Source organism: Acinonyx jubatus, chromosome D2 (genome assembly GCF_027475565.1).
Source record: "Acinonyx jubatus isolate Ajub_Pintada_27869175 chromosome D2, VMU_Ajub_asm_v1.0, whole genome shotgun sequence".
NCBI lineage: Eukaryota > Metazoa > Chordata > Mammalia > Carnivora > Felidae > Acinonyx > Acinonyx jubatus.
In genome coordinates, this window is record NC_069393.1 from 74270324 (window position 1) to 74298034 (window position 27711).

The following is a 27711-nucleotide window of genomic DNA, read 5'->3' on the forward strand; positions in this document are numbered from 1 at the left end:
TCGAAGCTTCTAGGAGTCTAGGATTGGATCCAGGAGCTAGACATTAATTACCCAGTCACACTGTGTGCTCATTAGACTTCAGCTTCTGGAGAAGAGTGTGGGATGTGGTGAAGCACGTGGCAGAGGGGCCTGACTGGTGGGTGCGAGTCCCGGATGGAAGGCAGCCCTGGGGACTCGATGTCTGAAGCAAGGCCTGAGAAATGAACGAGGTAATCTGGAAAAGGCTAGGGTAAGGGCAGAGAGCGAGAAGAGAGATAGATGGCTCTTGGCGGAGTCAGCAGCTGTGCAAAAAAGATGCATGATTGATCTTTCCACATGATTGATGTTTCCTGTTTTCTGTGCGATGCCGGGGAGATAGTCGTACCTTCGCGGAGATCTCCATGAAGAGGTTGCATGAGGCTGGAGGCTTTAAATGGATCACAAAAGTTCTTTAAATCAAAATCTATTTTGGAAAAAAAAAATCTATTTTGAAGATAAGATAAGCTCAGGGTAAGAAGTGTCTGAATATAGAAAGAAAAATATATATTCCATGAGATTTTCAGGAATAGCGTGAAAACTGTAAGGAATCTTGATTGAAGTGGCAATAGAGGCTCTTGGTTTAGTAATTAAGTGAATTACTAGTCGTAGTATTGAACGGCCAGAGACACGGTTCACCGCGGTAGCTCTCGTTCATTCAGATTGTGCTGGCCATCTGCTCCTTCTCTACTGTTGACGTGGGGAAGATGTCTCCATCATTAAAATGGTAAAATGTATTATGCATGTGGTTTAAAAAGTGTGATTTTAGTCTGCCGCAGAGACTTGGCTAGGACACTGATGACATGAAATCTTCAACCTACTTTAGAGATGAATGAGTGGAGTGTCACTAGCCTTGCCTCAGTATTTTCCTGAAAAGCCATTGGAAAACCCCAGCCGTCAAGGGCCCTGGAGGGAAGAAAGAGAAGTCTGGCAGAGCCTTGTGGTGCTCTCGGCCTTCACTGGAGGCCTGGTTCTTGGGGCAGGCCTTTTAGATATTGCTTCTTATGTTTAAATACCCATGTGATTGTCGGCATCCATTTGCATTGTGAGAAAAGTAGGTTGTTTTATTGTCTACTGACAACTCACGTTTTTAAAAACGTGTGAAGATTGGGATAATGGTTTTACAGCTCCATACATTTATTAAAATCATTGAGTTGTATACTTACAATGGGGGAATTTTATGGTATGTAAATTATATCTCAGTGAAGCCATTTTGGAAGGTAACTTGTGATGTACACTGTTGTTATTACTTCTTATTTTATCTTTTTAAAAATTTTTAATGTTTATTTTTGAGAGGGAGGGAGGGAAGGGGACTGAGCATGAGTGGAGGAGGGGCAGAGAGGAGGAGACGCAAAATCCGCAGCAGGCTCCAGGCTCTGAGCTGTCAGCACAGAGCCTGATGTGGGCCCTGAACTCACAAACCTCGAGATCGCGACCTGAGCCGAAGTCAGATTCTTAACCGGCTGAGCCACCCAGGCGCCCCCTGATTTTATCTTAATTAAAAAAATAAATACCTCTTTTGAGGTAAGTTTTGATGATTTTTTTTTTCATGTACTTTTTCAAGTTGCTTTGAAGGAAGCATTCTAAGGAAGTATTATTTGTGACCTAATATTTCTACCAAAGTAGGAATGACTTAAAATGTAATTCAAACGTAGTCATCTTATATTCACGTTGTTATTCATGAGGGTCTCAGAATTATTATCTTGGGGGTAAAATTTTCAGTGGTGACTAGGTTCCTGGTTAACCCTTAAAAGATTCTTTAATTGTAGGGGACCTATTCTGTGAATGGTTTTGGGTCTGGGAAGCAGGCAGCTACGGGCAGGAGGTTCCTTTCTCTGGCATCTTCTCACTCTTTTCTGCTTTTCTCCTCTTCCTTTTACTCTCTCCCAAGGTACGTGGGTGCTGAATGGCCCTTACTTCCTCTCTTTGCTCCCTTCAGTCTCTTCCATCACTTTACACTTCAGAATTTTCCATCACCTCCCTTGTCCCTGATCTGAGCTCCAGTCTCCTTGGTGCAGATGGTTCCACCACCCTGGCAGGACAAATTGGACACACAAATGTGACCCACAGTTTTGAGCTTTCCCAGTGGTTGTCAGATAAGCAAGCTTCTTGTTTCCGAGCGCATTTCTAATCAGATTTTCATATCTTCGGGCAGGGAGATTCTTAGGAGATGGGCCAGCTTGCCTCTTATGCTATTCCACTACCATTCCATTTTCTTTCTTTTTTTAAGTTTGTTTATTTCTTTTGACAGAGCAAGAGAGAGAGTGAAGTAGGGGCAGAGAGGGAGAGAGACAATCCCAAGTGGCTCCCCACTGTCCACACAGAGCCTGATAGGGGGCTTAATCCTATGAATCGTGACCTGAGCTGAAATCAAGGGGTCAGATGCTTAATGGCTGAGCCACCCAGGTGCCCCTTCCATTCCATTTTTTAGTTATAAGCCATTTGTTCTTTTTTTTTTTTTTTTTAACATTTGTTTATTTTTTAAGAGAGCATGAATAGGGAAGGGGCAGAGAGAGAGAGTCACAGAATCTGAAGCTGGCTCCAGGCCCTGAGCTGTCAGTACAGAGCCCGACATGGGGCTTGAACTCACCAACCACTAGATCGTGACTTGAGCTGAAGTCCGACATTTAACCGATTGAGCCAGCCAGGTGCCCAGCCATGTGTTCTTAAACTCCAGTCTCTCTCAGTGATTCATATGGCAGTGATATTAAAATATTTAGCTTTGGCAGAAGGAAAGGATTGTTACGTTAAGAGTGACTGTGTGTATGGACCACCTATAAAGGTTCTTTCTATATTTATTTCCCCCTTTAATTCTTTTTGAGCTTTTTATCTTATTGAACATTCTGAAGTGATGATAATCAAATTATTGTCCGGCCTAATTGTTTAAGAAAAGAGATTCTTGTTAAATACAGTAAGTTGTCATTTACGTAGATGTGGGCCAGTATCAGCCATCCAGAGCAGAAAATGAAAGTTACTGATTGAATTGAGTTGGTCATAAGTTTGTTATAGCCTGTGGGCTTGGGGTCCCCTCTTGGAGGGGCCAGTTGCCTCCAGCCTTGAGGCATGCTTGTGCCCCCTCTCAACCAGTAATCTGCCTGTTGGTAAACCTGCATCATGAGTAGAAATCCCAGTTATACTTCATGTACTTGTTATACCTAATAGTTAGGAAAATATGTAATACATTAAATTTTTTAATAAACATAGGAGAATACATCTTTGCACTTTAAGGAAGGTAAGCTATAGTTATGTTGAAAATGTACTTTTATATATAAATTCATTTTGCCCAATGACACTTTGTAAGTTTGGCTTTTCTAGTTTTCTAAAACTATTACAGACACAAAAGATTTTATATTTTTATACAGTGTCAGAGATTATTTCATTTTATGGCAGGTCATTATCAGGGACCTAAATTCATCCTAAGCATCATAAGCTGACCTGAATATGTTTCTGATTCCACCATTTGGTATTTTTGAAATGGTGCCTATTAAAAGTGCCTCTTGCCCTAGATGCTCTCTTTGTGAGTCATTGTCAATTTTCTATAAACCCAGACTTGAGGGACCTTTACTAGTCAACAGAGCAGCCAGTCAGGAAACATTGAGTAACTACTATGTATGGAAGATAAACAAATTAATAATTGGCTTTTGAGTTGGTAAGAGAATTAGAAGGCCAATGTCATGTACTCTTAGCTGCTAGGTACCTGATTGAAAGTAACAGTGCTGGTATAGTGGTAGTGTTACTTGCAATTCCACTTACTTGATGTACAATGCTCCCTAAAATGTATTCAGAGATGTATAGTGATCCGTTTCTATTAAGGGGGAGGGGGAGCATTTCTGTTAATGTAGTTAAAAAAAAAAATAGAAATGGCTTTAAATATAAAACATATTAAATATACTATGGATTCATATCTTTAAAAATTTAAATTCATTTATAAATTTGCATAAAACCTTTATAGAGTCTTGCTCACATTCATATAAAAGTACTAACTGGCCAATTAATAGCTTATGCAGTGGGTATCAATGAAGTAGGTTTTATGCATACATCCCACTGAATTTGAATTCCTACCAAAGATTTGTATTTAAAAAAAACAAAAACAAACCAAAAACAGGATCCTTCAAATTGGAGCATAATTTATCCTGAGATAAGCCCTTAAGATATCACAATTATTAGATTCTCTTATAATGTATAGTGTGTTAATATATGATGGCTCATTTGAAGAGACTTCATACATTGAAAAAAAAATGAGATCAAGAGAAACTAGTCAGAGATTCTGTTTCTGACAGCAATAGACTAGCAGTATTTGAAGAGATAATAGCCAAAAATTTTCCAAAACCAATTATGAATACAAGTCACAGTTTTAAGAAGTACTTTGAGCCACAAGGGGAAAAGTATAAAGAAAACCACAGTTTGGCACCTCAAAATGAAACTGATGAAAACTGAAGACAAAGAAAACACCCTGAAAGCAGACAAAGGAAAAATACACATTAAATTTAAAGGCATGCAGTGAGCCTTGATAGAAACAATGGAAGCCAAAAGACGACAGAATGATGTCTTCAAAGTGCCTGCCTAGAATTTTGTACCTTCAAAAGTTAAGGAAAATAAAGACATTTTGAGACAAACGGAAACTGAGAGAATTTGTCACCAGCAGGATCTGCTAACAAGAAATACTAGAGTTCTTCAGGCAAAAGGTAAATGACTCTAGATGGAGTATGGAGATGTGGGAAGGGATCTCTATCCCTTCTATCTCTGTCTACAGGAGATGTAAATATGTTGGCAAATTTAAAGGAATTTGACTTTATATGGAGTTTAAAATAAGATAGAATTAAAATACACAACAGTAGAAATGATAAGGAATTGAAAGGAATTGGTGTTCTAAGGTCCTTTCCCCTGTCCAGGAACTAGTAAAACTAGTGTAAAAAAAAAAAAAGAGAAGAAAAGAAAAAAGGCTTTTGTAGGTCAGGTTCATGTTTTCATCTCCTACAATATAGTCACTAACAAAATAATAAAAGATTGTAAAATGTGAATAAAGGGGGAAATAGAACAGCAAAAATTTTAAAAATCCCCCAAAGGCAAGAAAAGTATATAGAACAGATAGGACAAAAAATAAGATGGTAGATTGATTTCTAAATACATCAATAATTACATATGAATGGATTTAAACTCCATTAAAGCACAAAGCTTTCGTACTGGAAGAACAGTCAAATCCATCTACAAGCTGCTCTCAAGGCAAGTACCTTAGGTATGTGTATACTGAATGGTTGAAAGTAAAAGGGTAGAAAAAATCACGCAAATGCTAACCTCCTGAAAACTGATGTGCAGTATACTAATATCAAAGCACACTTAAAAAACAATTTTTTTAAGGTGTATTTTTGAGAGAGAGAGTGCGAGCAGGAGGGGGGCAGAGAGAGAGGGAGACACAGAATTCGAAGCAGGCTCCAGGCTCTGAGCTGTCAGCACAGAGCCCGACGTGGGCTCGAACCCACAAACTGTGAGATCATGACCTGAGCTAAAGTCGGACGCTTAACCGACTGAACCACCCAGGTGCTCCTAATATCAAAGCACACTTTAAGGCAAGAAGCATAGAATGATATACATTTCGATAATACCAAAAGATTTAAGTCACCAGAAAGGTATAACAATTTTAAATTGGTATGCGCCTAAACATAACTTCAAAATCTATAAAGAGCAGTGAGTCATTTAACTTAAATTGGTTCAGACTGTCAATTTGAAACGACAGAGAATCATGTAAGTATATCAGTTTGATACAGAAGAAAGAAAAGGTGAGCCAACTCTAATCTCCTTTCCTAATTCTTGTTTTCCTTCTTCACCAGTGTGTCTCCATCTTCCAATATATGTTGTGGGAACGCGGACCCCTCCCTGAGATACCATCTGTAGAAGCCCTTCAAGAACTGAAATATTTGTATTCGAATATTCTATGACAAATAACTTAGGAATATATAATACCCATCTGTCTTTGGGTTAGTTTTTATTTGCATGTGGGTGTAGTCATGGACTCTGCCGTGCTGGGCCCTCCATTTACACAGGACTGTGTTAAGACAGCTTGTGCTCATTGCTTCGCATTTCCCACCTTCTCCTCTGAGAAGTGGACCCAGGAGAGGTGCAGGGTTGCTTTGTCCTCAGGAATATAGTCTACTCTTTGCGAGCAAGCTAAAGGAGGTAAATGTGTGAGAGTCACAGCAGACTTCTCTTTTTATTTTTGCCTTTGGTCATAACGAATGGTTGGAGAGAGATACAGAGAAAGTAGAAAGTGTCCAAAAGAGCAGTGAAAACAGAACCTCCAAAACAACTATGGTTGTATGCTAAGTAAGTAAGTAAATAAATAAATAAGCAAATAAAGTCTTAAAAATTCCTACCCTACTGAACCAGTTCAAATTAGAACCAGTCTTTGGAAAAGGTGAGCCAGAAGAAAAGAAAATAGGAAAAGCAAAATCTTTTTCACACAAATATTTCATTCACTTCAATTGTCTGGCACATATGAATATGTACTGCATGTGCATTTCTTTCAGGAGTTCTTTTAATTGAATCTCACTTAAGCCATTTACCAGATGAACCAACTCCCCCCCACTGCCTCTCTGTAAAGCCTGTTGGTGGATATGCTGGATGCTCTGAAGGCTGAAAGCTGCTGGCTGGTAGGGGACTGTGCAGGAAGCTCGCTCTCTCCTGGTGGATCATGGATGGTGCTTGTTCCCAAACCTGTTTATATCTGTTAAACTCGTTATTGTAATTATGTGATTAAATATTAAGCCCATCAACTCGAAGTGCAAAAGGAAGACTAATGGTTTCTAGGAAAGCTGAACTGAATACTCTGGAAATACTTAGATAAAGCTGTGTTGCGCTATAAAGAAAAAGAATAAGGGGCGTCTGGGTGGCTCAGTTGGTTAAGCGTCCGACTTCAGCTCAGGTCATGATCTCATGTTCATGAGTTCGAGCCCCACGTCGGGCTCTGTGCTGACAGCTCGGAGCCTGGAGCCTGCTTCGGATTCTGTGTCCCCCCCCTCTCTCTCTGCCCCTCTCCTTCTTGCACTCTGTCTCTCTCTCTCTCACAAATAAACATTAAAAATTTTAAAAAAAAGAAAGAAAAAGAATAAATAGGAACACTGAATACCCATCAGTAGCTCATTCTCAAAGAAAAATTCTAGGTAAATCAATATACATTTGAATGTTTCATATGAAAACTAAAATTAAGGACTCCTGGGTGGCTCAGTTGGTTGAGTGTCTGACTCTTAATTTTGGCTAGGTCATGATCTCGTGGTTTGTGGGATCGGGCCCCTCACTAGGCTCTGCACTGGCAGCGTGGAGCTTGCTTGGGATTCTCTCTCTCCCCCTTCCCCCTTGCATGCAGGTGTATGCTCACACATGCACCTCTCAAAATAAACATTAAAAAAATAGTCTTTTTTTATATGTCATCTTTAAGCTTTCAAGTAAGATTAAAAGGACTAATGCCGGGGTGCCTGGGTGGCTCAGTCGGTTGAGCATCTGACTTCGGCTCAGGTCATGATCATGAGTTCAAGCCCTGCATCGAGCTCTGTGCTGACAGCTCAGAGCCTGGAGCCTGCTTCGGATTCTGTGTCTCCCTCTCTCTCTGCCCCTCCCCCCGCTCATGCTCTGTCTCTCTCTCTCAAAAATAAACATTCAAAAAAAAAATTTTTTTTTTAAATAAAAAGTAAGTAAAAGGACTAGTGCCAAGCATAGTAACTAATTGTTCTCCTGAAGTGGGGTTTGGATTTGATATAAAGAATATCTGTGGAAGGGGGAATGATGATCAAAAGGAAGTTTAGTTTTATCTGTTAACATTTACATTTTTTTAATGTTTTTTTGAAGGAGAGAGAGAGCAGGGGAGGGGCAGAGCGAGAAGGAGACACAGAATCCAAAGCAGGCTCCAGGCTTTGTGCTTGAACTCAGGAACTGTGAGATCATGACCTGAGCCTAAGTCGGACACTTAACCGACTGAGCCACCCAGGTGCCCCAACATTTACATTTTTAAGCAAATGAATGTGTTTATTCTTCATAAAATTAACATTAACAAAAAAGGATTGCTGGCCACTCATATTTGGATCACATGCTTATCATTATGTTGGTAGGATGGGTACCATGTCGAGAAACATGTAGATGGAATACTTCCCAGAGGTGAGGTCATGAGTGTCTGTAAAAACATTTTCTGAAATTGGATAAAAAAATTTTTTTGATGAAAATCATTATTCCACAATTGTTTTTACCCCTTTAAGTGAGTCAGTTATTGTATAGAGCAAACAACTGAATCTTTTCCAGTACTATTGTTTTAGCTTGCCCTACTGGTCATCCTTTTCAAGATAATTATTTCCTAATCCATTTTCTTATCTTGCTGGGGAAGTCAGAGTTTCTTGTCTGTCTCTTCCTGGAGGAGCCAGGGTTACAAAACTGACTATTTCTCCCATTGTAATATGTTAAAAAAAGGTGAAAGAGTATCTTTATGCCGAAGTTACCTTTGACTTGGTTGCACTGCACATCCACATCTCAATGTGGCAGCTTTCATTGAGCCACACTTTTTTTTCCCTGGTGGATGATGATATAAATTAATATCATTGGTGCTTTTAAAAATTTAATTATAGAATTTTGCCTGATGCATACTGGGACTGCCAAACACTAGTGACTGGATGTTTCTACATTTTTCTTAAACTATAAAACATATTTTTGGATCATTTAACCCAGTTCCTAACATGTTCATTCTTGCCAGACTTTCAGGCTTACAGGGTTGTTATGTGCGGTTTCACCTAAAGCAAAATAATTATAGAAATGAAGATTATTATTTTCCATGAGGTTTTTGTTTGTTTTGTTTTCTAGAGTCAGTGATTTTTGTCTGGAGATAGCTCTGTGTCCAATTCAAAATTTTCATTTTCTTTCCATTGTGATAATTTTAATTGTTTTGTTTTGTTTTTTCAACACTAGTGAAAACTGGTAGCTGTTTGGAGTGATGTTGATGTAATTCAAGAATTAATAGGCTGTCCTAGTTTTACCTTTGTCTTGGGCAGAAAATACACTTTTTGGTTTTTTATTCTCTGCTTTGCTAGGTAAGACTCCTAACAAGTTCTTTTCTCTTTTTTAGAAGGAACTTTAAAAAAAAATTGAGGAGCTGCCTGGGTGGCTCAGTCAGTTAAGCATCCGACTCTTGATTTTGTCTCAGGTGATCATCTCATGTCTCATGATTTTGAGCCCTGCACTGGGCTCTGTGCTGACAGCATGGAGCCTCCTTGGGATTTTCTCTCTCCCTCTCTGTCTCTGTCCCTCCCCTGCTCACCCTCTCTCCCTCTCCCTCTCAAAATATTAAAACAGTTTTTTTAAATAAAAAAGTAAAAAAAAAAAAAAAAATTGAGATGTAATCCACATGCCGTAAAATTCACCCCTTTGAAAGTGTACAATTCAGTGGTTTTTAATACATTCTCAGAGTTGTACAATCATCACCACTAATTCCAAAATATTTTCATCATCCCAATTTCCTTAGATTATAACTAGTAGAAATCTATTCCCCTATTAATTTTACTTTCCATGTTTTCTTTTAATTTTTATTAGTTTTTTTAGGCTTATTTATTTCTTTTGAGAGAGAGAGAGAGAGAGAGAGAGAGAGAGAGAGAGCATGAGCAGGGGAGGGGTAAAGAGAGGGAGAGAGAGAGAATCCCAAGTGGGCTCAGCATGGAACCCGATGCGGGGCTTGATCTCAAGAACCGTGAGATCATGACCTGACTGGAAATCAAGAGTCTGACACCTAATCTACTGAGCCACTCAGGCACCCCTCATGTTTTCTTTTTGATGCAGTTTGTAGATTGGTTGGAAGTTAGCTATAACAAAGCCTTTTTTAAATCCATGGTTCGCACACTTCCAGCTGCTAAATTATTTCAAAGCCGATTCCAGATGCCCTGTTTATCCACCAATGCTTCAGTATGTGTTTCAGCACCGTTTAATGACCTACACGCTCTCCCCCGCTTTATCATCATGTACCAGGTGTTCATATTCTACGGGTCTGTGTCTGTCTGCTCTGTTCTCTTCCACTGTTCATTTGGCCATTCCTATACCACTACCCCATTGTTTTATTTACCTGCTTTATAGTATGTTTTGCTCTCTGGTAAACGTTAGCTCTTAGTAACAATAACATGAATCATAAAGATTATTTAATCCTCGTAGCTATTCTCTGTAGCAGGCAGTTTTATCCCACTGTACAAATAAGAAAACCAGGAAGTCAGCTAAGTATTGTGCTGCTAGGTACCCGATAAATAAGTGGTGAGCTAAAATTCCAGTCTGAGTTCTGACCTCAAAGTCCAGCCCACTACAGATTTTCTCTGTTGTTTGATCACTTACATTATACTTTTTCAGATTTATTCTTCATTATAACTCCCCAAACATATTGAACTTCAGTCCATAATATATATATTTTTAAAGAACACCTTTTTTCATATTTTTTTTCTGTAGAACTAGCTAACTAAACTCTAAAAGTATGCATATTTTATTTTAAAATGTGTTTGGGTTTGGAAGTTGTATTTCAGTATTAGCAGGATCAGTATTTTTATGAAAGAAAAAAATGATGCGTTTTGGTTTCCCAAGTGAGTTTATGCATGGAGCAAAACCTCTGTTTGAAGGTTAATAGTTTTATATGTTGGCACTATGCCATAAGGTGGTTTATTGGAAAGATATTTATTACATTTGATTATGCATATTGTGTTTTTCATTGCTGTTATTTATTAAAACCATAATTTGCAGTGTTAATATGAAATGTATCCAAAATCAACTCCAGCTAGAAGGCATAAGCTAGGGAAAGGACTTCCTAGTGTTGGCTGCCTGGTCAACTGCCAGCATTCTAACAAATTATTCCTGTGAGGTTAGGAGTCCTATAGTAAGGATTTTGTTTTATTCAACAAAATACTGTATTGACATTCAACAGTATATTGTTTGTTGCTAACTCCTGCCTTTCTGAAGAACAAGTGTTCTGTGCTTTATTTATTATGTGTTAGGTTTATTATATGATAGGTGCTTGATAACTTTGATCCATGCCTAAAATACTCCGTAGCCCGTGGTAGGTCCCTGCTTAATGTTTAATGATAATGAATAATGAAATGGCCTGTAAAAGGCTTAAAACTTTGGAGTAAATTTCCATCTTACTTTATAAAGAATTATGAAACTCTTCCAAACTCTTGCATCTATGAGATGCCTTAAGCACATTTTCAAAGCACAGTCCCTAGAATGTGAGTTGATTGATATTTGGGGGAAATTGAAATACTATATATCTCTTTTAAGAACATTTTTTATATGGTGAATATATATCCATCATATTGCTTTTCCACAAGAAATTACTGAAACACTATTTTGGTTATTTTTATTTTTGGTGTTAATTAGGGAGTACTTTTTTTAAGGGTGTCTGTAACCTCATGAACTGAAAAATAGCATTTGCATGCCGTCTTTTCTGGACCATTTCTCATTTAATTAAAAATCTTTAAAAAAAATAAATAAAAATCTTGTGAGAAATAAAAAATTTGGATTGGAAAGATCATTGTTGGGCCCTTGGGTGTTTTCTTTCCTTCTTTCTTGTACTTAAAGATTTCTTTAGTTTGTTTTACCATCTCCCTCCACTCTCACCCCACCCGTTCGTCTCAGTATATTATTTGCTTGGTCCTAGTGTGCGCATAAAGTGGTTTTGGAATCACTAACTCACGCCCTTCCAACAAATTCACTAAGCAGAGTACGGTATTATATATAGTTCTTTTTGTCTTTATCCTTAAAAAATAATGTTTTCCAGAGTTATTTAGGTGAGTTTTTTCTAACCATGTGGTTACATTTTCCATTTGTATTAGAGTTAAGTTGCTGTTTGCATTTAGTTTTTAGTCTTGCCCCCACTCCCCATTCTGGTTGAAAGCAACTATTTCCTTATTTTTGAGGAGATGTGAAATATCACCGTAGTCCTAAGAGTCAGAGCTATACAAAAGGGTATACTCAGAGAACTGTCATTTCCCCTGATCCCTTTTATCTCCATTTCCCCCCTTTTGCATCATATTTCTGCCTACTACTCTCTGTAGGTAACCGGTCTCATTAGTTTCTAATTTCTCTTTTATTTTTGTGTGTAACTCAGCAGTGTGTGTGTTTTTTCTCATATCTTCCATAAAAGGTGGCACACTAGATACTCTTTTGTACTTTGATAATAAGTCATCTATGACTTCATTATATCCTTGTTCTATAAGTATCTCTAGTTTATCCATGTAATATATCCAGGAATCGTTTCTTGTCAGTTCCTAGAACATGCCTAATGTCTTTTCTACAGCTTCATAGTATTCCACTGAGAGGATGTGTCCCAGTTTATTCAACCACTGTCCTATGTCTGGACAGCTAAATTGTTTCTAGTATTTTGCAATTACAAACCGCTGCAATGAATAGACTTGAGTTTACCTACCTTTGGGCTGGCTGCATATCTTTGGGTGAACTCACAAGAGTGGGATTGCTAGGTTTAAGGTAAGTGCATATGTTTTATTGTTAGGTATCACTAAATTTCCCTCCAGAAAAGTTTTGCCTGTTTGTATTCCCACCAGCACTGTATGATGGTGCCTGTGTTCCCACAGCCTTGCCAGTGAATGTGCTGTCATACCTTTTATTTTCCCCAATCCGATAGGTAAACGTGGCATCACGACATTTTAATTTACATCTCTCTAATTATGAGTGAGGCGGAACATCTTTTCCCGTATTCAGGGCCATTTTTATATCTTTGTTGTGTGCTTTACTTTGAAGGGTTATATTTAATGTATATTGTGGTGTTAGATTATTCGTCTTCAGCTTGCTAGGATAGTAGCATTTTACAGATACCAGACGTTAGTGTGACTTTTTCTCTTTCAGATCTTCCATGGTGGCTTATTTTAATTCGGCAGAAAGCGTTGGTGGGCAAACTTCCAGGAGACCATGAGGTCTGTAAAGTTACCAAAATTGCTGTGCTGTCGCTTTCTGAAATGGAGCCTCAGGATCTTGAGTTAGAGGTAAGGTGGAAGTCTCAGGAAAGTTTATGGAAGCTTGATGTAAATATAACAACAAATAGGATTTGGTTTAATAGTCCAAAATCGTAATTTTAGAACTGGATAATATTTTTAAAAGTAACTTAATCCTGTGGTTTTCAAACTTCACTTCAGTAGTGGAAACTTTCAAAATCTGTGAAATCCAGTGTATAAAATGCATAAAGGCAGAGGTGGTGATACAGGGGAGGGGATCCTTGGGACCCTGCCCACCTGGCCTCTACTGGAAAGCCATTTTCTGCTTCCAGGGAACCCAGAACTCTGCACAGTACAGTTTAAAAACTCCTGATTTGGGAGAGAGTGGATTAGTCAAGAAGGTGATGAGATTTAACTTATTCTGCATCCTTTTTTATCTGTATTTCTTGAAATTTTTTTAAACATATATTTGTTTTTGTAATTAAAAAAAATTTTTTTTTCTTAAAGAAAGAAACCACTGATCTAGTACAATCTTTTAATTTTTCAAAAGGAAACCAAGCCTACAATAGAGGGACTTAAGGCCAAAATAATGAGATTTCCCAGGGCCAGTATTTTTTTTTTTTTCAACCAACTGTACCACCAGTAGGTAGAAGTAGCCCACGAAAGCGTTTGTATCATGTTTGCAGTTGGTGCAGGGATGTGGCCTCTAGGGATGTCCTCACTCTGCCCTGGTCCTAGGGTGTCCTCATCACTATGTGATATGTGAGGCCCTGAAGGTTGAGTGGCTTATCCTATCTGATGCCTCAGAGCACCCTATAAGGTGAGCACTGTTGGATCCACGCTATACAGATGAAGGAAGGAGACTTGGCAAGAGTTAAGTCACAGCTGGCACATCATGGGGACTGGGCCTGGACTCAGGCCATCTGATCCTGTATCACTCCGCTGAGCTGCCTCCCTAGTACCTAAACAGCAGGTAACAGGTACCAGAGCACCCACTATCCCACAGTTCAATATATGTTTTTCTGGGCTGGTCTCCTGGGGAGGAAATTTGGGGACAGGGTTAAATTGTTTAGAAAAATAAGTAAAAATACGGTTATTTTTATGTTTCAGATTGTACTGGAAGTTTGACAATCTAATTTTTAGAAACCAGCATTAAATTGAATTTAAGAGGACCCTGATATTTTATTTATTATGGGAATCAAAAAAGATTAGAGTATTTCTTACTCCCCTTTATTGGTTCCAGTGCTAGAACATTAATCATTATTGCTGATCTAGAGACAAATAACTTAGGTAGCAGTTAAGCCTATTAAAAGCAGGTCTTGGCAGTTTTTGTTTGCATTTTATCGTAGGGAAGGGCAGCCAGACTAGCAAAAACTCCGTTTACTAAACCAATAAATGTGTCATCAGTGTCTTTGGATGGCTTTGCTGACAAATTGGAAGATCAGCATGACTTTTCTGTCACCAACCTTTGCCTTGAGGGGGAGCACTGGCGTTCTGGTTTGAGCACTAAGCTAGGGACCCTGGTAGTTAGATTTAGAGTAGGGGACCAGCTTGTCTGGCACTTTATCCACCTGTCAGTCATTGGTCTGCACATTTGCACTCCCCACTCTGGGAAATGTACGGTCACTCCTCATCCAGAGAAGCCTGGGACCCTTGTTGGATTTTTCAGGGAAGTTTTCTGACACCCTTTTGCTCCCTAATCTGTAATATTCTTGAGATTCGTAGCTGGCTATTGTAAAAATGGTGGGGGGGGGGGGGCAAGCAAATGACATTTATGTGGAATTTTTAAACACAGAAATGTGAATATTATGAAAACTTTGAGATTTTCATTCTTCACATTTTTCCTTTTTTCTCTCTTGATATTCTCAAGTAAAACAGATTATCTTTAAATAAAATGAAAATGAGATTTACCCCCAACATAAGAGAGTTGAATGTTTTTACAGCACTATTGGACCATATTAACTATAGCACTTATGGGCATTAAGGGTGTGGTCCATGTTAAGAGCTGAAAATATGTAATGATCCCTGTTAATTGGGGGTAAACATGACATAGGGAAAATATTTCCAGATCTTATTTTCATGAGTAGTTTGGCACACCTTTCTCTGAGGAGATTATCATTTTAGAAATTTGCACTTAAGCCTTTCCCCCTTTTTTAGGAGAGCTTTTCAACAGTGAAAAACAGGAGGAAAGGGCAAAGAACAGCTATTTTGGAAATCATGAATTGCTTGCTTATTTTCCAACACGTTAATTTAAATCTTTGGGATCTTTATTCCAATTGCCATATAAATCCATTTAAAGGGAGCTTTTAGAAGCTTAGCAATCATTGTTATTTGTTTTGATTTCATAGTAAATTGTATGTAATGAGAAGGGAAAAAAAGCCCACTACTTAGAAATAATCATTGTCCATATTTTAGTGAGTCTTAATGGTTATTTCCATTGCCCCAAGCTTTTGAAGGAACAACATTACTTTGAAATTTTTAGACTAGTTTTCGGTTTTTTGCATTTTTACATATTTTTTTCCTACTTAACTCCTGTTATTTTTCATAAACATACATATTTTTAAAACCAGTTCTTATGTTTCTTTCTACCTCTTTCTAATTTGGATGTCTGTGTATTGCTTTCAGTGCCCTCGTCCTTCCCAGCAGGGCCCTTGGACTCTTTCGTGCGGTCACTTCTCAGACTTGCTGGGGCCTCGTCTGTGTTCTGTAATTAGAGCAGAAGCAGTCTTATTCCAGACTCTGGAATTTAATAGATTTTCTAGTTTTCTGCCTTGGTTGCCTTTTCACCTCAAGTATTAGGCTTGTTTGCCAATTAAAAAAAAAAAAATTCACGTACTATACAGTTCACCCATTTACAGCATATAATTCAGTGGCTTTCAATATATTCAGAATTTTGTGACCGTTACCACAATCGACGTTAGAACATATTCATTATGTATGTTCTCCATGAAGAAACCCTGTGCTCATTAGCAGTCACTCCTCATTTTTCTCCAAACCCCAGCTCCCTCAGTCCTAGGCAACCACTGATCTACTGTCTAAATTTGCCTATTCTGAACATGTCTTTTAAATAGAATCATATGATATTTGGCCTTTTGTTTTTGTTTTTTAATATTTTTAAAATACTTTTTAATGTTTATTCATTTATTTTGAGGGAGTGGGGAGGGACATAGAGAGCGAGAGAGAGAATTCCAGGCAGGCTCTTTGCTGTCAGTGCAGAGCCTGATGTAGGGCTCGATGTCACGAACTGTGAGATCATGACCTGAGCTGAAATCAAGAGTCCGACGCTTAACCAACTGAGCCACCCAGGAGACCCTATATGTGGCCTTTTGTGACTGGCTTCTTTTTACTTAGTGCAGTGTTTGTGCATAACCATTGTTCGTATCTCAGTACTTAATTCCTTTTCATTCCACTGTGTGGATATATCACATTTATCCATTCACCAGTTGATGGATATTTGGGTTGCTTTCACTGTTTGGCTGTTAGGAGTAGTTCTGTGAACATTTGTGCACAAGTTTTTGGTGGACACTTGTTTTCGTTTCTCTTGGGCATGGCCTAGGACTGGAATTGCTGGGTCATACGGTAACTCTGTGTTCAACCTTTTGAGGAAGCACCAGACTGTTGTTCAGAGCAGTATGCCATTTTAAAACATCTATCCAAGAGCGTGAAGAATCTGTGGGGTTCAGTAGATAACATCGATGTTCTTGCTTTTGAAAAAACATCCTTTGAAGTTTTATAGCCTTCTGTCCCATGTCTGCATATCTTATTTGCTGTATCTCATTGCCTTAATAGATAACTGCAACATTTTCCATATTTGGTTTCCCATTAGACATCTTTAAAATTTTAGCTCCAGATGGACACAGGTACCAACTTTGAAAGTAAAATCATTCATTTTCCTTTTCTTAAATAGCAGCATCAACATCAGCCCTTAATCTTGGTTGTGAGACGTAAGTTGCTAGAGTAATACAAGAAGTAGCGGAGCACCCTGGGGCCTCTGGTGGTGGTTTTCTTTTTGAGATCGTGTGGATCAAAGCTGTGATAAGGGCCCAAGCACATACTGCGCACAACTGGCTGGGCCTCTGGAAAAGGGAAGGTGATCCCACTGTCAATGCTGAATGTTGTAATCCCAAGAGCTCTGTCTAAACAAAGCATCTTAGGACTGGACAGGATCCCAAGAGGTTATTTTCTCTATCCTTGTTTTTCAGAAGGACTAAATTTAACCCTTTTAGGATCAGGGAACGCACAGTTGTGATGAGCACCAGGTGGTGATAATAAAAACTTAAAAATAAATGGTAGCCTGCATTGAAAAAAAAATAAACGTAACCCTTTAAAAAAAAATTTAGCCCTTTTAAACACAATTGTGGTCTATACTTTTCTAACGGTAACTACGTGGAAGGTTCTAAAATATTTATGGAATTGCTAAAGTAAATTTAAATCTCTATTTTTATTTTTTTAAGTTTATTTTGAGAGAGCGAGCGAGCATGAGCCAGGGAGGGGCAGAGAGAGAGAGAGAGGGAGAGAATCCCAAGCAGGCTCTGTGCTGTCAGTGTGGAGCCTGACGCAGGGCTCCATCCCACGAACCGCGAGACCATGATCTGAGCTGAAATGTGGAGTTGGATGCCTAACTGAGTAAGACACCCAGGTGCCCTAAATCTCTATTTAGAAAAATTGGTTTTAAGAGACAGAAATCGACTTCCAGGTAAGATGGTATCCTGCGTTTGTGCCTTGCTTATACAGATCACAATCCTTATCTGAGAACTTTGGGGCCATATTTGTGTTAGAATTCAGGATTTTGAGAGTTTTCAAAAGGCTATTCCATGCATTCCATACATATCCAGTGAATCTGGGGCATTACCCCATAATATAATACATTAATATTTCCTAAAGAATCATACGAATATTCATACTAGGATGGCTTTCAATAGCCTTCTATCAGTTCAGGGCATATTTGGCAATTAAATGAGTTTGTAACAAACTTAAAAAAATTAACTTGCAGGTTTCATTGATTTCTTTTTTCTTTTTTTTTTCTTTTTTTTTTTTTTTTGGAGTTGTGGATAATGAAGTTAAGGGATATTGGGATTAGGCTCTATTCCAAGCCCAGGAAGGGGATAGGTTTTTTTTTTTTTTTTAAAAAAAAAAAAAAGAAAGAAAAAGGAAAACAAAGACATGGCCAGGCCTAGAGAGGAGAAGCATCTTCATGGACCATAAATGGACATTAGGTCGAACTGAGGCTATAGGCCTCCTTGGTTCTGGGTCCAGAATCAGGCAGTGGGAGGTGGAGAGTTGGCATCTGCACAGTAAGGGGAACTAAAAGGACTACAGGAGAGATGGGGCCTGGAACCGTGCTCAGTGCTGGAGCCCAACTTGCTGCCTTGTGAGAGGAGGCTTGTTAGGTTGTCTGCTCTATGTGGGATAATTATGTATAAAGAATTCTCCTGTTTAGCCAGTAGCCCCTGCCTTGAGAAACACTGATCTGGGCAAAAGGTAAGGATCTGAATTAACATAATGGCAATCAGCATGAAGTAGCTGGGATCGATGGGAGAGACGCTAGGGAAGAATAATGGAAGATGGCCACCCAGGGGTCCATCTCTTGTGTAAGGGATCCAGTAGATAGTGTAGCCAATGGCCTACGGCAACCAGAGGAAGAACAAGATTTGGGAAACAAACTTTGATCAGTTTTGGAAATGCTGAATTTGAGGGACTAGGGTGTCAGTAGCTGGGAGATGTTATATTTTTGGGTCACGAACTCAGCACAAGAGTGGCATTAGAAATGTGTAGTTAAACATAGCAGCAGTTCAAATGAGGCGAGAGGATGACATTTTCTAGAATTCATGAAGAAGGGGAAGAGAGCTAAGGGCAGAATGTTGGGACATACCACCGTCTTTAGGGACAGAAAGAGATGCCAACAAAGAAGACTAAGCAGGAGAAGTTAGAGGTGGGGGAAGAGCCCAGAGTCATGGGAACCAGAGGAAGAGATCACAGGGGTGAGTGTTAGCGTCATGTTCTTAGAGATAAAGTTTGTCCTCTCCATACTTGAGGAGGCCCTTATTTTACTCTGCCTGAGCAGTCCCATTGGGCTTTTACTCTCTGACCCATGCCTACCAGACCACAGTCCTCACAATTCAAGTGACCATGACACCATTTTTACCCTGCTACCTCAGAGGAGATTCTAGGGTTAAGGAATGGATTAAAAGATAATGTTCTGGTAAATTCTAACAGTGTTAAAAGATGGTAGCAAAGGGGCTCTTAGAGGCTGGAACAGATAAGAGAGGAGGAAATGAAGGAAAGGTCCTGGTCCTAGAAGGGACACAGCAGGAAACTAGCCTTGCAGAGGAGAGGGTCTCCGCTCCTTCTGAGAGTGAGGAATGTGTGGGTGCAGACACGGTCTGACTTTAGAGTAGTTGGGTCTTACGCATCTGCTTTCTACTTTCCTGGGAGAAATTTTGCTGGCTTGAGTACTGTTCAGGAATAACTGCGTCTGACAAATGCCTAATACCCTGTTTTGGAAATAAAAATCGTGATAGTCCCTAACTAGGTTTGGGCATGTTTTCAATTTTTTTGAGAGTGTTATTAATATGACTAGATAATTACTAACATTCTGTATAAAAATTGCTAACCAACAGTTGCTCAACGTTGCAAGCAGAGGAGGCAGCAGGGGTCTAACGGGAGAGCCTCTTTTTAAAACCAGTTCTCTGCTACCCCAGTGATTCTGCACCAATGCAGGTGGGGGCGTGGGGGGTGAGGTATATTCTTGGAATAAGGGCAGTGACAGTTTTCCTGGGACTACTTCGATGCCTGCCCCGTGTATGAACCTGGAGTTTACCATTTATATTTTAGCATCAGCGCTCATTCAGTCACGTAACAAATAGTGTGACCTCCTGTGCCGGGGACTATGCGGCACTAGAGATACAGGAGGCAAAAAAACCAAACACCTCTGCCATTATGAGCTTCCGTTACAGATAGTAAACGTCAGCATAATGATTATTATGCAGTATGTTGAGAAGTAATAAATGCTACGGGAAATAAAAGTCGGGCGCAGGAAGGGCGGTGGGCAGAGTGCTCAGGAGTGGAGATTGTGGTGAGAGGTCTGGGGAGAAGGGTGTTGGGCAGAGAGGACAGCTAGAATGGAATCCCGAGGTGGAAGCATTCCTGACGTGTTGAGGAGCAAGAAGGCCAGTGTGGGTGGAGTGGAGTAAACAAGGGGAGGAAAGTGGGAGGTGAAGGCAGTGGAGGGAAGGTAAGAGTCTAGTTTTGGACACGTTGAATTTCAGATGCCCGGTGGCAATTCAGAAGGGAATGTTGGGATTTGAGAGTCTAGAATCTGGGGAGAGAGCTGGACTGGAAATACCCATTTGGGAAGGAGGAGTTGGCATATGGGTGGTATCTGAAGCCACGACGCTGGATGAAATCACGAAGGGACTGAATTTAGATAGAGAAGGGGGTCAAGAGCTGAGCCTTGTGGTGCCCAAGACATTGAGTCAAAAGGTCAGAAAGGAACCAGCAGAAGAAATAAAGAAGGAACAACCGGTGAAAGCCAAGTGCAGACAGTGCATGACAGATGGCATGATGTGATGACAGAGCGTGACCAACTGTGTCAGATGCCACTGAGAGGTTAAGATGAGTCCGCCTCTGGGCTTAGCAAAGTGGAGGTCATTGGTCGCACTGAAGATAGCAGTTTACGTAGAGTAGTGGGGGGCTGAAGCCTGACTGGAGTGGGCCCGGGAGAGGAGGGGATGCCATGGGCTGGAGGCAGTGAGGAGTACAAGAACAGGGCACTGGCTAGCAGAAGAAGAGGCGTCAAGTGAAGGTGTTCGAGGAAAGATCTATCGGTATGTTTCTATGCTGATGGGAGTGCCGCACGCAAGGAGGGGAGGAGGAGAGAGCCCCCGGAGCGGTGTGTACTTGCTTAGCTCTCCTCTCCTTCCCTGTCAGCTTCAGAGCCTGGTAGTTTTGCTTACTCTCTGGGAAATCGTCAGCTCAGTTTCGGCAGGACAGCCGTGAGCGACTTCATCTTCGGGTCCCCTGTGTTCATAAGCGGAGCAGGAGCAGCATAAAGTTGCAGTCAGGTTGTGAGACCCCGGTGAACGGAGGTTTTGATAGCCATAATTTTGAAAAGGCCTGAAGTCTGTAAGATCCTGTTCTGTCTGAATACAGTCCCATTCTCAGTCTGCACTTCTGGTTTTTCTCCAGCTTTATTGAGGTATATAGAATTGACAAAATTGGCCACTTTCAAGGGTGATCGATCAGGAATACCTCTCCCCTTTTTATTAAATTTAAAATCACAGTTTGAGCTAGATTCTGTTCTCATTTTTTTATCCTGCTTATCATCTAGTAAGTTATTTTGCAAGCAAGACACTAATTATAATAGGCACGTAGTAATTGTTTGCTCTTCGTGAGTGTCTACCACTTAGTGTAGTGATACACCCATTGCGTTGAAAACATGGAATTCGTCTGCATACAGTTAAAAGAATCTCTGTGTACCTCTCAGAGTATTTGCCTTGTGTGTTGAGCCACGTGAAAATTATATGTAAAACCCTTGGCTTTAAGCAGGTAGCCTTCTTTGGAACCTCTGTGCCCTTCCCTTAACAGGTTCCCATCCTCTTCCTCATACTTGTCAGTTAGACTGCACATTTCCTGCAGCCTCTGCTTACGGCTTCTTCAAATTTAATCTCTGGTCCCAAAGAGTATGTTTTTATGCTGATTCCGTTAGTAGGAATGAGGATAGGAGGAGAGTGATTGAAATGTCCAGCTTTTAAGATTCCCTACAGAGCAGACTCTTGACATCTTCTCAACCCAAATGCTCCATTAACTAGCATGAATGAATCTTTAGCAGACAGCTGTAAAGTAATGCCCCTAGGGCATAGCAGATGTGTATTTTGCGATATTTTAAATCTCAGATGCCGATTTTCAAAGCATGGATAAACCTCAACCAGAGTATTTTATTCTTCAGTTATACTGGGTAAGGACTTACTGTCGTTGTGATCCGAACCTGAATTTCCCACCCCTAAATCCTAAGGATGTCTTGTCCTGTATTACTTTCTTATCCTCTATGATAGCTTTTTTTTTTTTAAACGTTTATTTTTATTTATTTTTAGAGAAGGGGTGGGGGCAGAGAAGGGTAGACAGAGAGGGACAGAGAGAATCCCAAGCAGGCTGCATGCCATCAGTTCAGAGCCCTACACGGGGCTCGATCTCACAAACCATTGAGATCATGACCTAAGCCAAAATCAGGAGTCAGATGTTTGACCGACTGAGCCACCTAGGAGCCCCTCTATGGTAGCTTTCTAATCCTTGAAAGCATAGCTGTGCTCTCTAATATCAGTTGTCTACTTGGTCATTTTACTAATAAATCTTGAGGTTTTCTTTTAACTGCCATGCATGAGCAGTAGCAGTCACTTGTGCACTTGTACCCGGACATTTAACAAGCAGATGGTAATAATAATGAATTTTCTTCCTCTTCCTAATTATTTAGCTCTGTAAGAAGCATCATTTTGGAATTAACAAACCAGAGAAGATTGTACCATCTCCTGATGACTCAAAGTTTCTACTGAAGACCTTTACACACATTAAATCCAATGTGTCTGCTCCTAATAAAAAGAAAGTAAGAGTTTCATTGATACGGGCTTGGAATCCATCTTTGATTACTTTTAAATTGAAGGGTAGTTTCCTTCCCAGGAAACTTGTTTTCAAACTGCTTGTCCCATGTATGGTTCTTGGGATTATTTTCACTTCCCTCCTAGGAAGTTGGGTATTATCCACACAATGCTGTACATTGAATTCCTGTAGTAATAGTAGATTAACTTCTTACAGGTTAAGGAAAGTAAAGAAAAGGAGAAGTTGGAGAGGAGATTACTCGAGGAGTTGCTGAAGATGTTCATGGACTCAGAATCCTTTTACTATAGCTTGACTTATGACCTAACCAATTCGGTACAGAGGCAAAGCACTGGGGAGAGGGACCCCCGTCCCCTCTGGCAGAAGGTACTTCTCTCATGGCTCAGGGCAGGCTTTGCCCTCCAGAATGATTTATGGGCCCATTTGACTTCTATAAGAAAGCTCAACATGTTTCTGAACTGTTCATTCTCTACCTTTTCCAGGTTGATGACCGATTTTTTTGGAATAAATATATGATACAAGATCTTACTGAGATTGGTGTGAGTAGTTGTTTCTAAAATATCCTAAAGGTAGTTATGGTTGTTAAGCAAAGTTTTAAACACTGTATTAAAACGAATTTAAAGTCTCACTAAAATGGGAGCACCTGGCTGGCTGAGTCGGTAGACCATGTGACTCTGGATCTCAGGGTTGTGAGTTTGATCCCCACGTTGGGCATGGAGTCTACTTAAAAAAAAATCTCACCATAATGTTTTCCTCTCTAGAATGGGAATCATTTAGCTATGAACACCAAGACCTTGTTTTAAGACAGTTCCCAACTCTACAGCTTAGCCACAGGCCTGCCTTTTTAGCAGGTTCCCATGGGATAGAAGTAATTTAAGGCTGTGGAACTAATGTCCACAGAGTTCCTAGGAGACAGAGATTTTGTTTGCACCCATTGGAAATGGTGAAGTGTGCTTTTTCTTTAATGATGCCAGTCACTTCCCTTTCCTGTTTCCTCATCTGGGGATTGGAGTAGAAAGGTCTTTGAGGACATTCCAGTACTGCCAGTATCTGAATCAGGGACGAGAGGGAATATGTTGATATTATTGTGTGAGGATCCTTCCAGTTTAATGGTTACTCTGTTCCTTCACTCTGTCTTCTGTGTGGAAGAATTATACCCATCCAAGGACAGTTCACTCAGTCAACAAATATGTATGGAAGGCCTCCTGTGTGCCAGTTGCTGTTTTGGACACAAAGTGGGCAAATAGCTGAATGGGTGACATACTATCTTTTCATTAACTTTTCAAAAATTTCAAACCTTTTTTTTCCTATCTCTCCCCCTTGGCAGTGGTTAGTATAAATGATTTTGACTTTAGCAGTGTCTCCCACGAGATATCTGTCATGCCTCTATTGAGAATGAGGCTTGAAAATGTTCTCACCTCTTTTTAGGAGGCTGATCAAACTGTGACCACTGAGACTCAGTGACAGGGGAGAAAAATAAGGGTGACGATAATGCATATTTTTCCTGCTTGCTGACACATTGGGCTCTAATACGTTTTGCAGGGTTTCTGTCAGGAACTTCGAATTACCATTTAAAATTGATGGCTTGCAGTAGAGGTGGCGTTTGGCCACGTATGTTTCTCTGTTCCCGTCAAGAGTTCTGCATTGTTGCTAGAACAAAAATACAAATAATGAGGATGGTGGTAAGGATAATGAATGCATATAGACCCTTCATAATTTTCAATTCTAACCACCTTCCTAGGATCCTGTCTGCTGCTCCATAAAACAAAACTGTGAGACAGTTCCTGCCCGGCTTATGTGGTTATGGATGATGAGGTGGGTTTGAAGGTCATGCTGAGGTTAAGGCTGGATACAGTTGTGGAGACGGGAGAGAAAGAGAACAACACCCTAGAGTACTTCTTACCCTTCACTCTCCCTGCAGACAGTCAGCCGGGAAATTGGAGTATTCTTAGCCTCAAAGGCACAGAAGGGGAAATGTCTAACTGTAATTAATACTCTCCTAATTATGTTGGGTGACATTGTAAAATAAGATATTTATGGAAAGCGTTTTTTTTTTTTTCCTTTTTTTTTTTTTTTTTTTTTGGTTCATTTACTATGTGGATTTTAGCTTGGCAAGGCAAGTTTTTTCTAAACTAGAACATAGAGTTGGACCTCTGCGCTTTGTAGTAAGGGGATCAGAGTTGGTTGTATGTTGTTAAAGCCTTGATACAATGGTGAGTTAAAAATCAGCCTATAAGTGGTTTTTTTGTTTTTTGTTTTTTCTGTACCAATGGGAATAATCATAGTAGCTATGTCTGTTAAATCCTTACAATAAGGCAGGCACTATGCCAAACACTTTTTACATTTTACTCATTCACTCAACCAAATGAGGTAACAGTTTTTCCTATTTCTCAAAGCAGGACGTTGGGGCACGTTGAGGTTAAGTGATTCATCAGAGTGAGTTCGTAAGTGGTGGAGGTTGAATTTGTTACCCAGGCAGTGTGGCTTCTATCCAGTGGGTCTTCTTAGGCAGCTCTTTTTATTTATTTATTTTTGTAAGTAATCTCTATACCCAATGTGGGGCTCAAACTTGTGACCCCGAGATCAAGAGTCTCACGCTATATCTGCTCTACCGACTGAGCCAGCCAGGGACCTCTCAGGCAGCTATTTTTGAATGCTCACCATAGAGAAAAAGGCTCTCCCCTTTGTCTTCCTCCCTCCCTCCCTTTTTTCTGCCATTCTCCAATAAGCAGAAAACATGGTTAAGAAACAGAAGGTTTCTGCTTCTAGGAAACCGACAAATATGTGCTAGCCTCTATTTAAGAAAGCAGCAGGACCATACAGAATAGAAACAACATGATATTCATATTGTTTTCAGACACCAGATGTGGACTTTTGGATTCTCCCCATTATCCAAGGTTTCGTGCAGATTGAAGAACTTGTGGTTAATTATAATGAATCATCTGATGATGAGAAAAGCAGCCCAGAGACCCCCCCTCAGGAGTCCACCTGTGTAGATGACATTCACCCACGATTTCTCGTGGCTCTAATTTCACGCCGAAGTAGGCACAGAGCAGGTGAGTAAAAGGGCTGAAATCATGTGCAAGTTAAATTCAGACGAGAATGGAAAAGCTGCAGATGGGTTGAAATGCTAATGACAATAATGGAGTTGGAAGCATAATTGGCTTCAAAGTGCTCAGTGACTCTAAATCGTGTGATGTAATTGGGGACCAATTTTTGGAGGGAGGTGAATGGGGGAGAGTTAACAAAAGCAGAAAGAAAAAGAGGTATATATATGGAGAAGAGAAGAAAGTCACTTGGGATATGTTTCTAAATACCATTGTTCCCACTGACAGCCTGTATCACGGTAATAAATCCTTCCTGAGCACCAGCGCCCTCGGGAAAACCTTTCCCTTGCAGTTCACAGAAAGTAGCTTCGCTTCAACTTGTACAAAACAATGATGCATAGAGTTATGAGTTTGGGGGAAGTTGATGCTGTTCTGCCTGGAAGTTGCACATTAGATCCTTAAAGCTATCCTGGAAGATGGATTTGGTTAAGAAGCATATCTAATCAGGGGCGCCTGGGTGTCTCAGTCGGTTAAGCATCCGACTTCGGCTCAGATCATGATCTCACAGTTCGTGGGTTTGAGCCCTGCATCGAGCTCTGTGCTGACAGCCTGGAGCCTGCTTTGGATTCTGTCTCCCTCTCTCTCTGCCCCTCCCCTGCTTGTGCTCTATGTCCCTCTCTCTCAAAATAAACATAAAAAAAAAAAAAAGCAGTAGCATATCTAATCAGACTAAATAATGTTTTTTTATGTTGTTTTCTGTTTTAATTTTCTTTTAGGAATGCGTTATAAACGAAGAGGAGTGGATAAAAATGGCAATGTTGCCAATTATGTGGAAACTGAGCAGTTGATTCATGTTCATAATCATACTTTGTCATTTATTCAAACACGAGGCTCTGTGCCTGTCTTTTGGAGCCAGGTTGGGTATCGATATAATCCGCGACCACGACTGGACAAAAGTAAGCATGTTCGTTACTTAGTTTGCAGTGATGATTTGAGAGAGTATTTTTAAAAATATTAGGTATTTTATAGGTTTGGATTTGCTTGACCAGATACTTCATTTAAAACAATATTCCAGTTGGTGAGATTTAATAGAGATATCGTAATTGCAAGAGTTATAATGGTTGTTGACAGTTTAAGTAAGTTGTTTAACAATAAAAAATGCCCTTACAATAGAATAAAATAAAGCTTATTTCACAGATTTTAATTGTTGTTTCTTTGGAGAATACTTTATGAAATGTTTACTTTTGGAAAAGGGTAAATGTCAATAGAAGCAGGAGATATGTTCAGATGGCATCTACAAAAAATAGATCAGATGCCTTTACTCAAGTGTCTCGCTGTGTAAGGTTTGTTGTTGTTTTAACTATTGAGGATTTAATTTCTTCTAGTATTTTAACTTTACCGCTGGAATGGCTAAATCATATCAGTCTAACCAGGTAACTCAATGAGGTTGATTTTAAAAATTGTTTACAGAATATTTTTCTCTCAAAACTCAATTGATATTTGTAAGAATCCAGTAAACCTTCAGTTTATAATATTCATATTTTTAGAGGAGTTTTATTCTCTTACTATAAACTACATGGAACCCTTTCTGACAACAGGCTGGACACATGAACAATAAAGGTCCTGATTACATAGTGTGCTTTTCCAGTGTGACCTGGTGCAGTCTAACTGGGGGGAAAAGGAATCTGAGGGCTTTGGCTTTGGCTCATTTTATTTTAAAATACTGGTTTTAGACCATCTTAGTTACATTTGGTGGCCAAGAAATTGTTGAAAAGTAAGAGTAAGGGTGGAATAGACACTAATTTCTGTCTCAAACATCGGAAGGAAAAATAGATTTTGTATCACTTCTTTGTAGGTGAAAAGGACACCATTGCCTATTTCTGTGCCCATTTCGAAGAACAACTGAAAATTTACAAAAAACAGGTGGGCTTTGATCTGTATTAATGTTCCTTCATTTTCAGCCATGGTTATGTATCTATTTCTTTAAATTTCATGAAAATAACAATATAATATTTGTAATTAAACAAAATGGCATCTTGCCATGAAGTTGAAGAATACATAAGCTAAGAGTATTTCTAATATTCTCTAGG

At 39.7% G+C, this 27711-nt stretch overlaps 1 protein-coding gene across 4 annotated transcripts in view; it reads left to right on the forward strand.

Moving 5' to 3' along the window:
• INPP5F (inositol polyphosphate-5-phosphatase F) overlaps positions 1–27711 on the forward strand; it is an 88319-nt gene that overhangs the window by 26698 nt on the left and 33910 nt on the right. For 3 of the 4 annotated variants that reach the window (XM_027063245.2, XM_053207789.1, XM_053207790.1), the window contains exons 3-9: positions 12880–13016; positions 22435–22563; positions 22773–22940; positions 23057–23113; positions 25432–25630; positions 26398–26577; positions 27477–27544. In XM_027063245.2, coding sequence (XP_026919046.1) covers positions 12880–13016; positions 22435–22563; positions 22773–22940; positions 23057–23113; positions 25432–25630; positions 26398–26577; positions 27477–27544 — 938 coding nt within the window. Of the gene's footprint in view, positions 1–12879; positions 13017–22434; positions 22564–22772; positions 22941–23056; positions 23114–25431; positions 25631–26397; positions 26578–27476; positions 27545–27711 lie in introns of those variants that run through there. The other variant, XM_027063246.2, reaches the window with a different exon arrangement.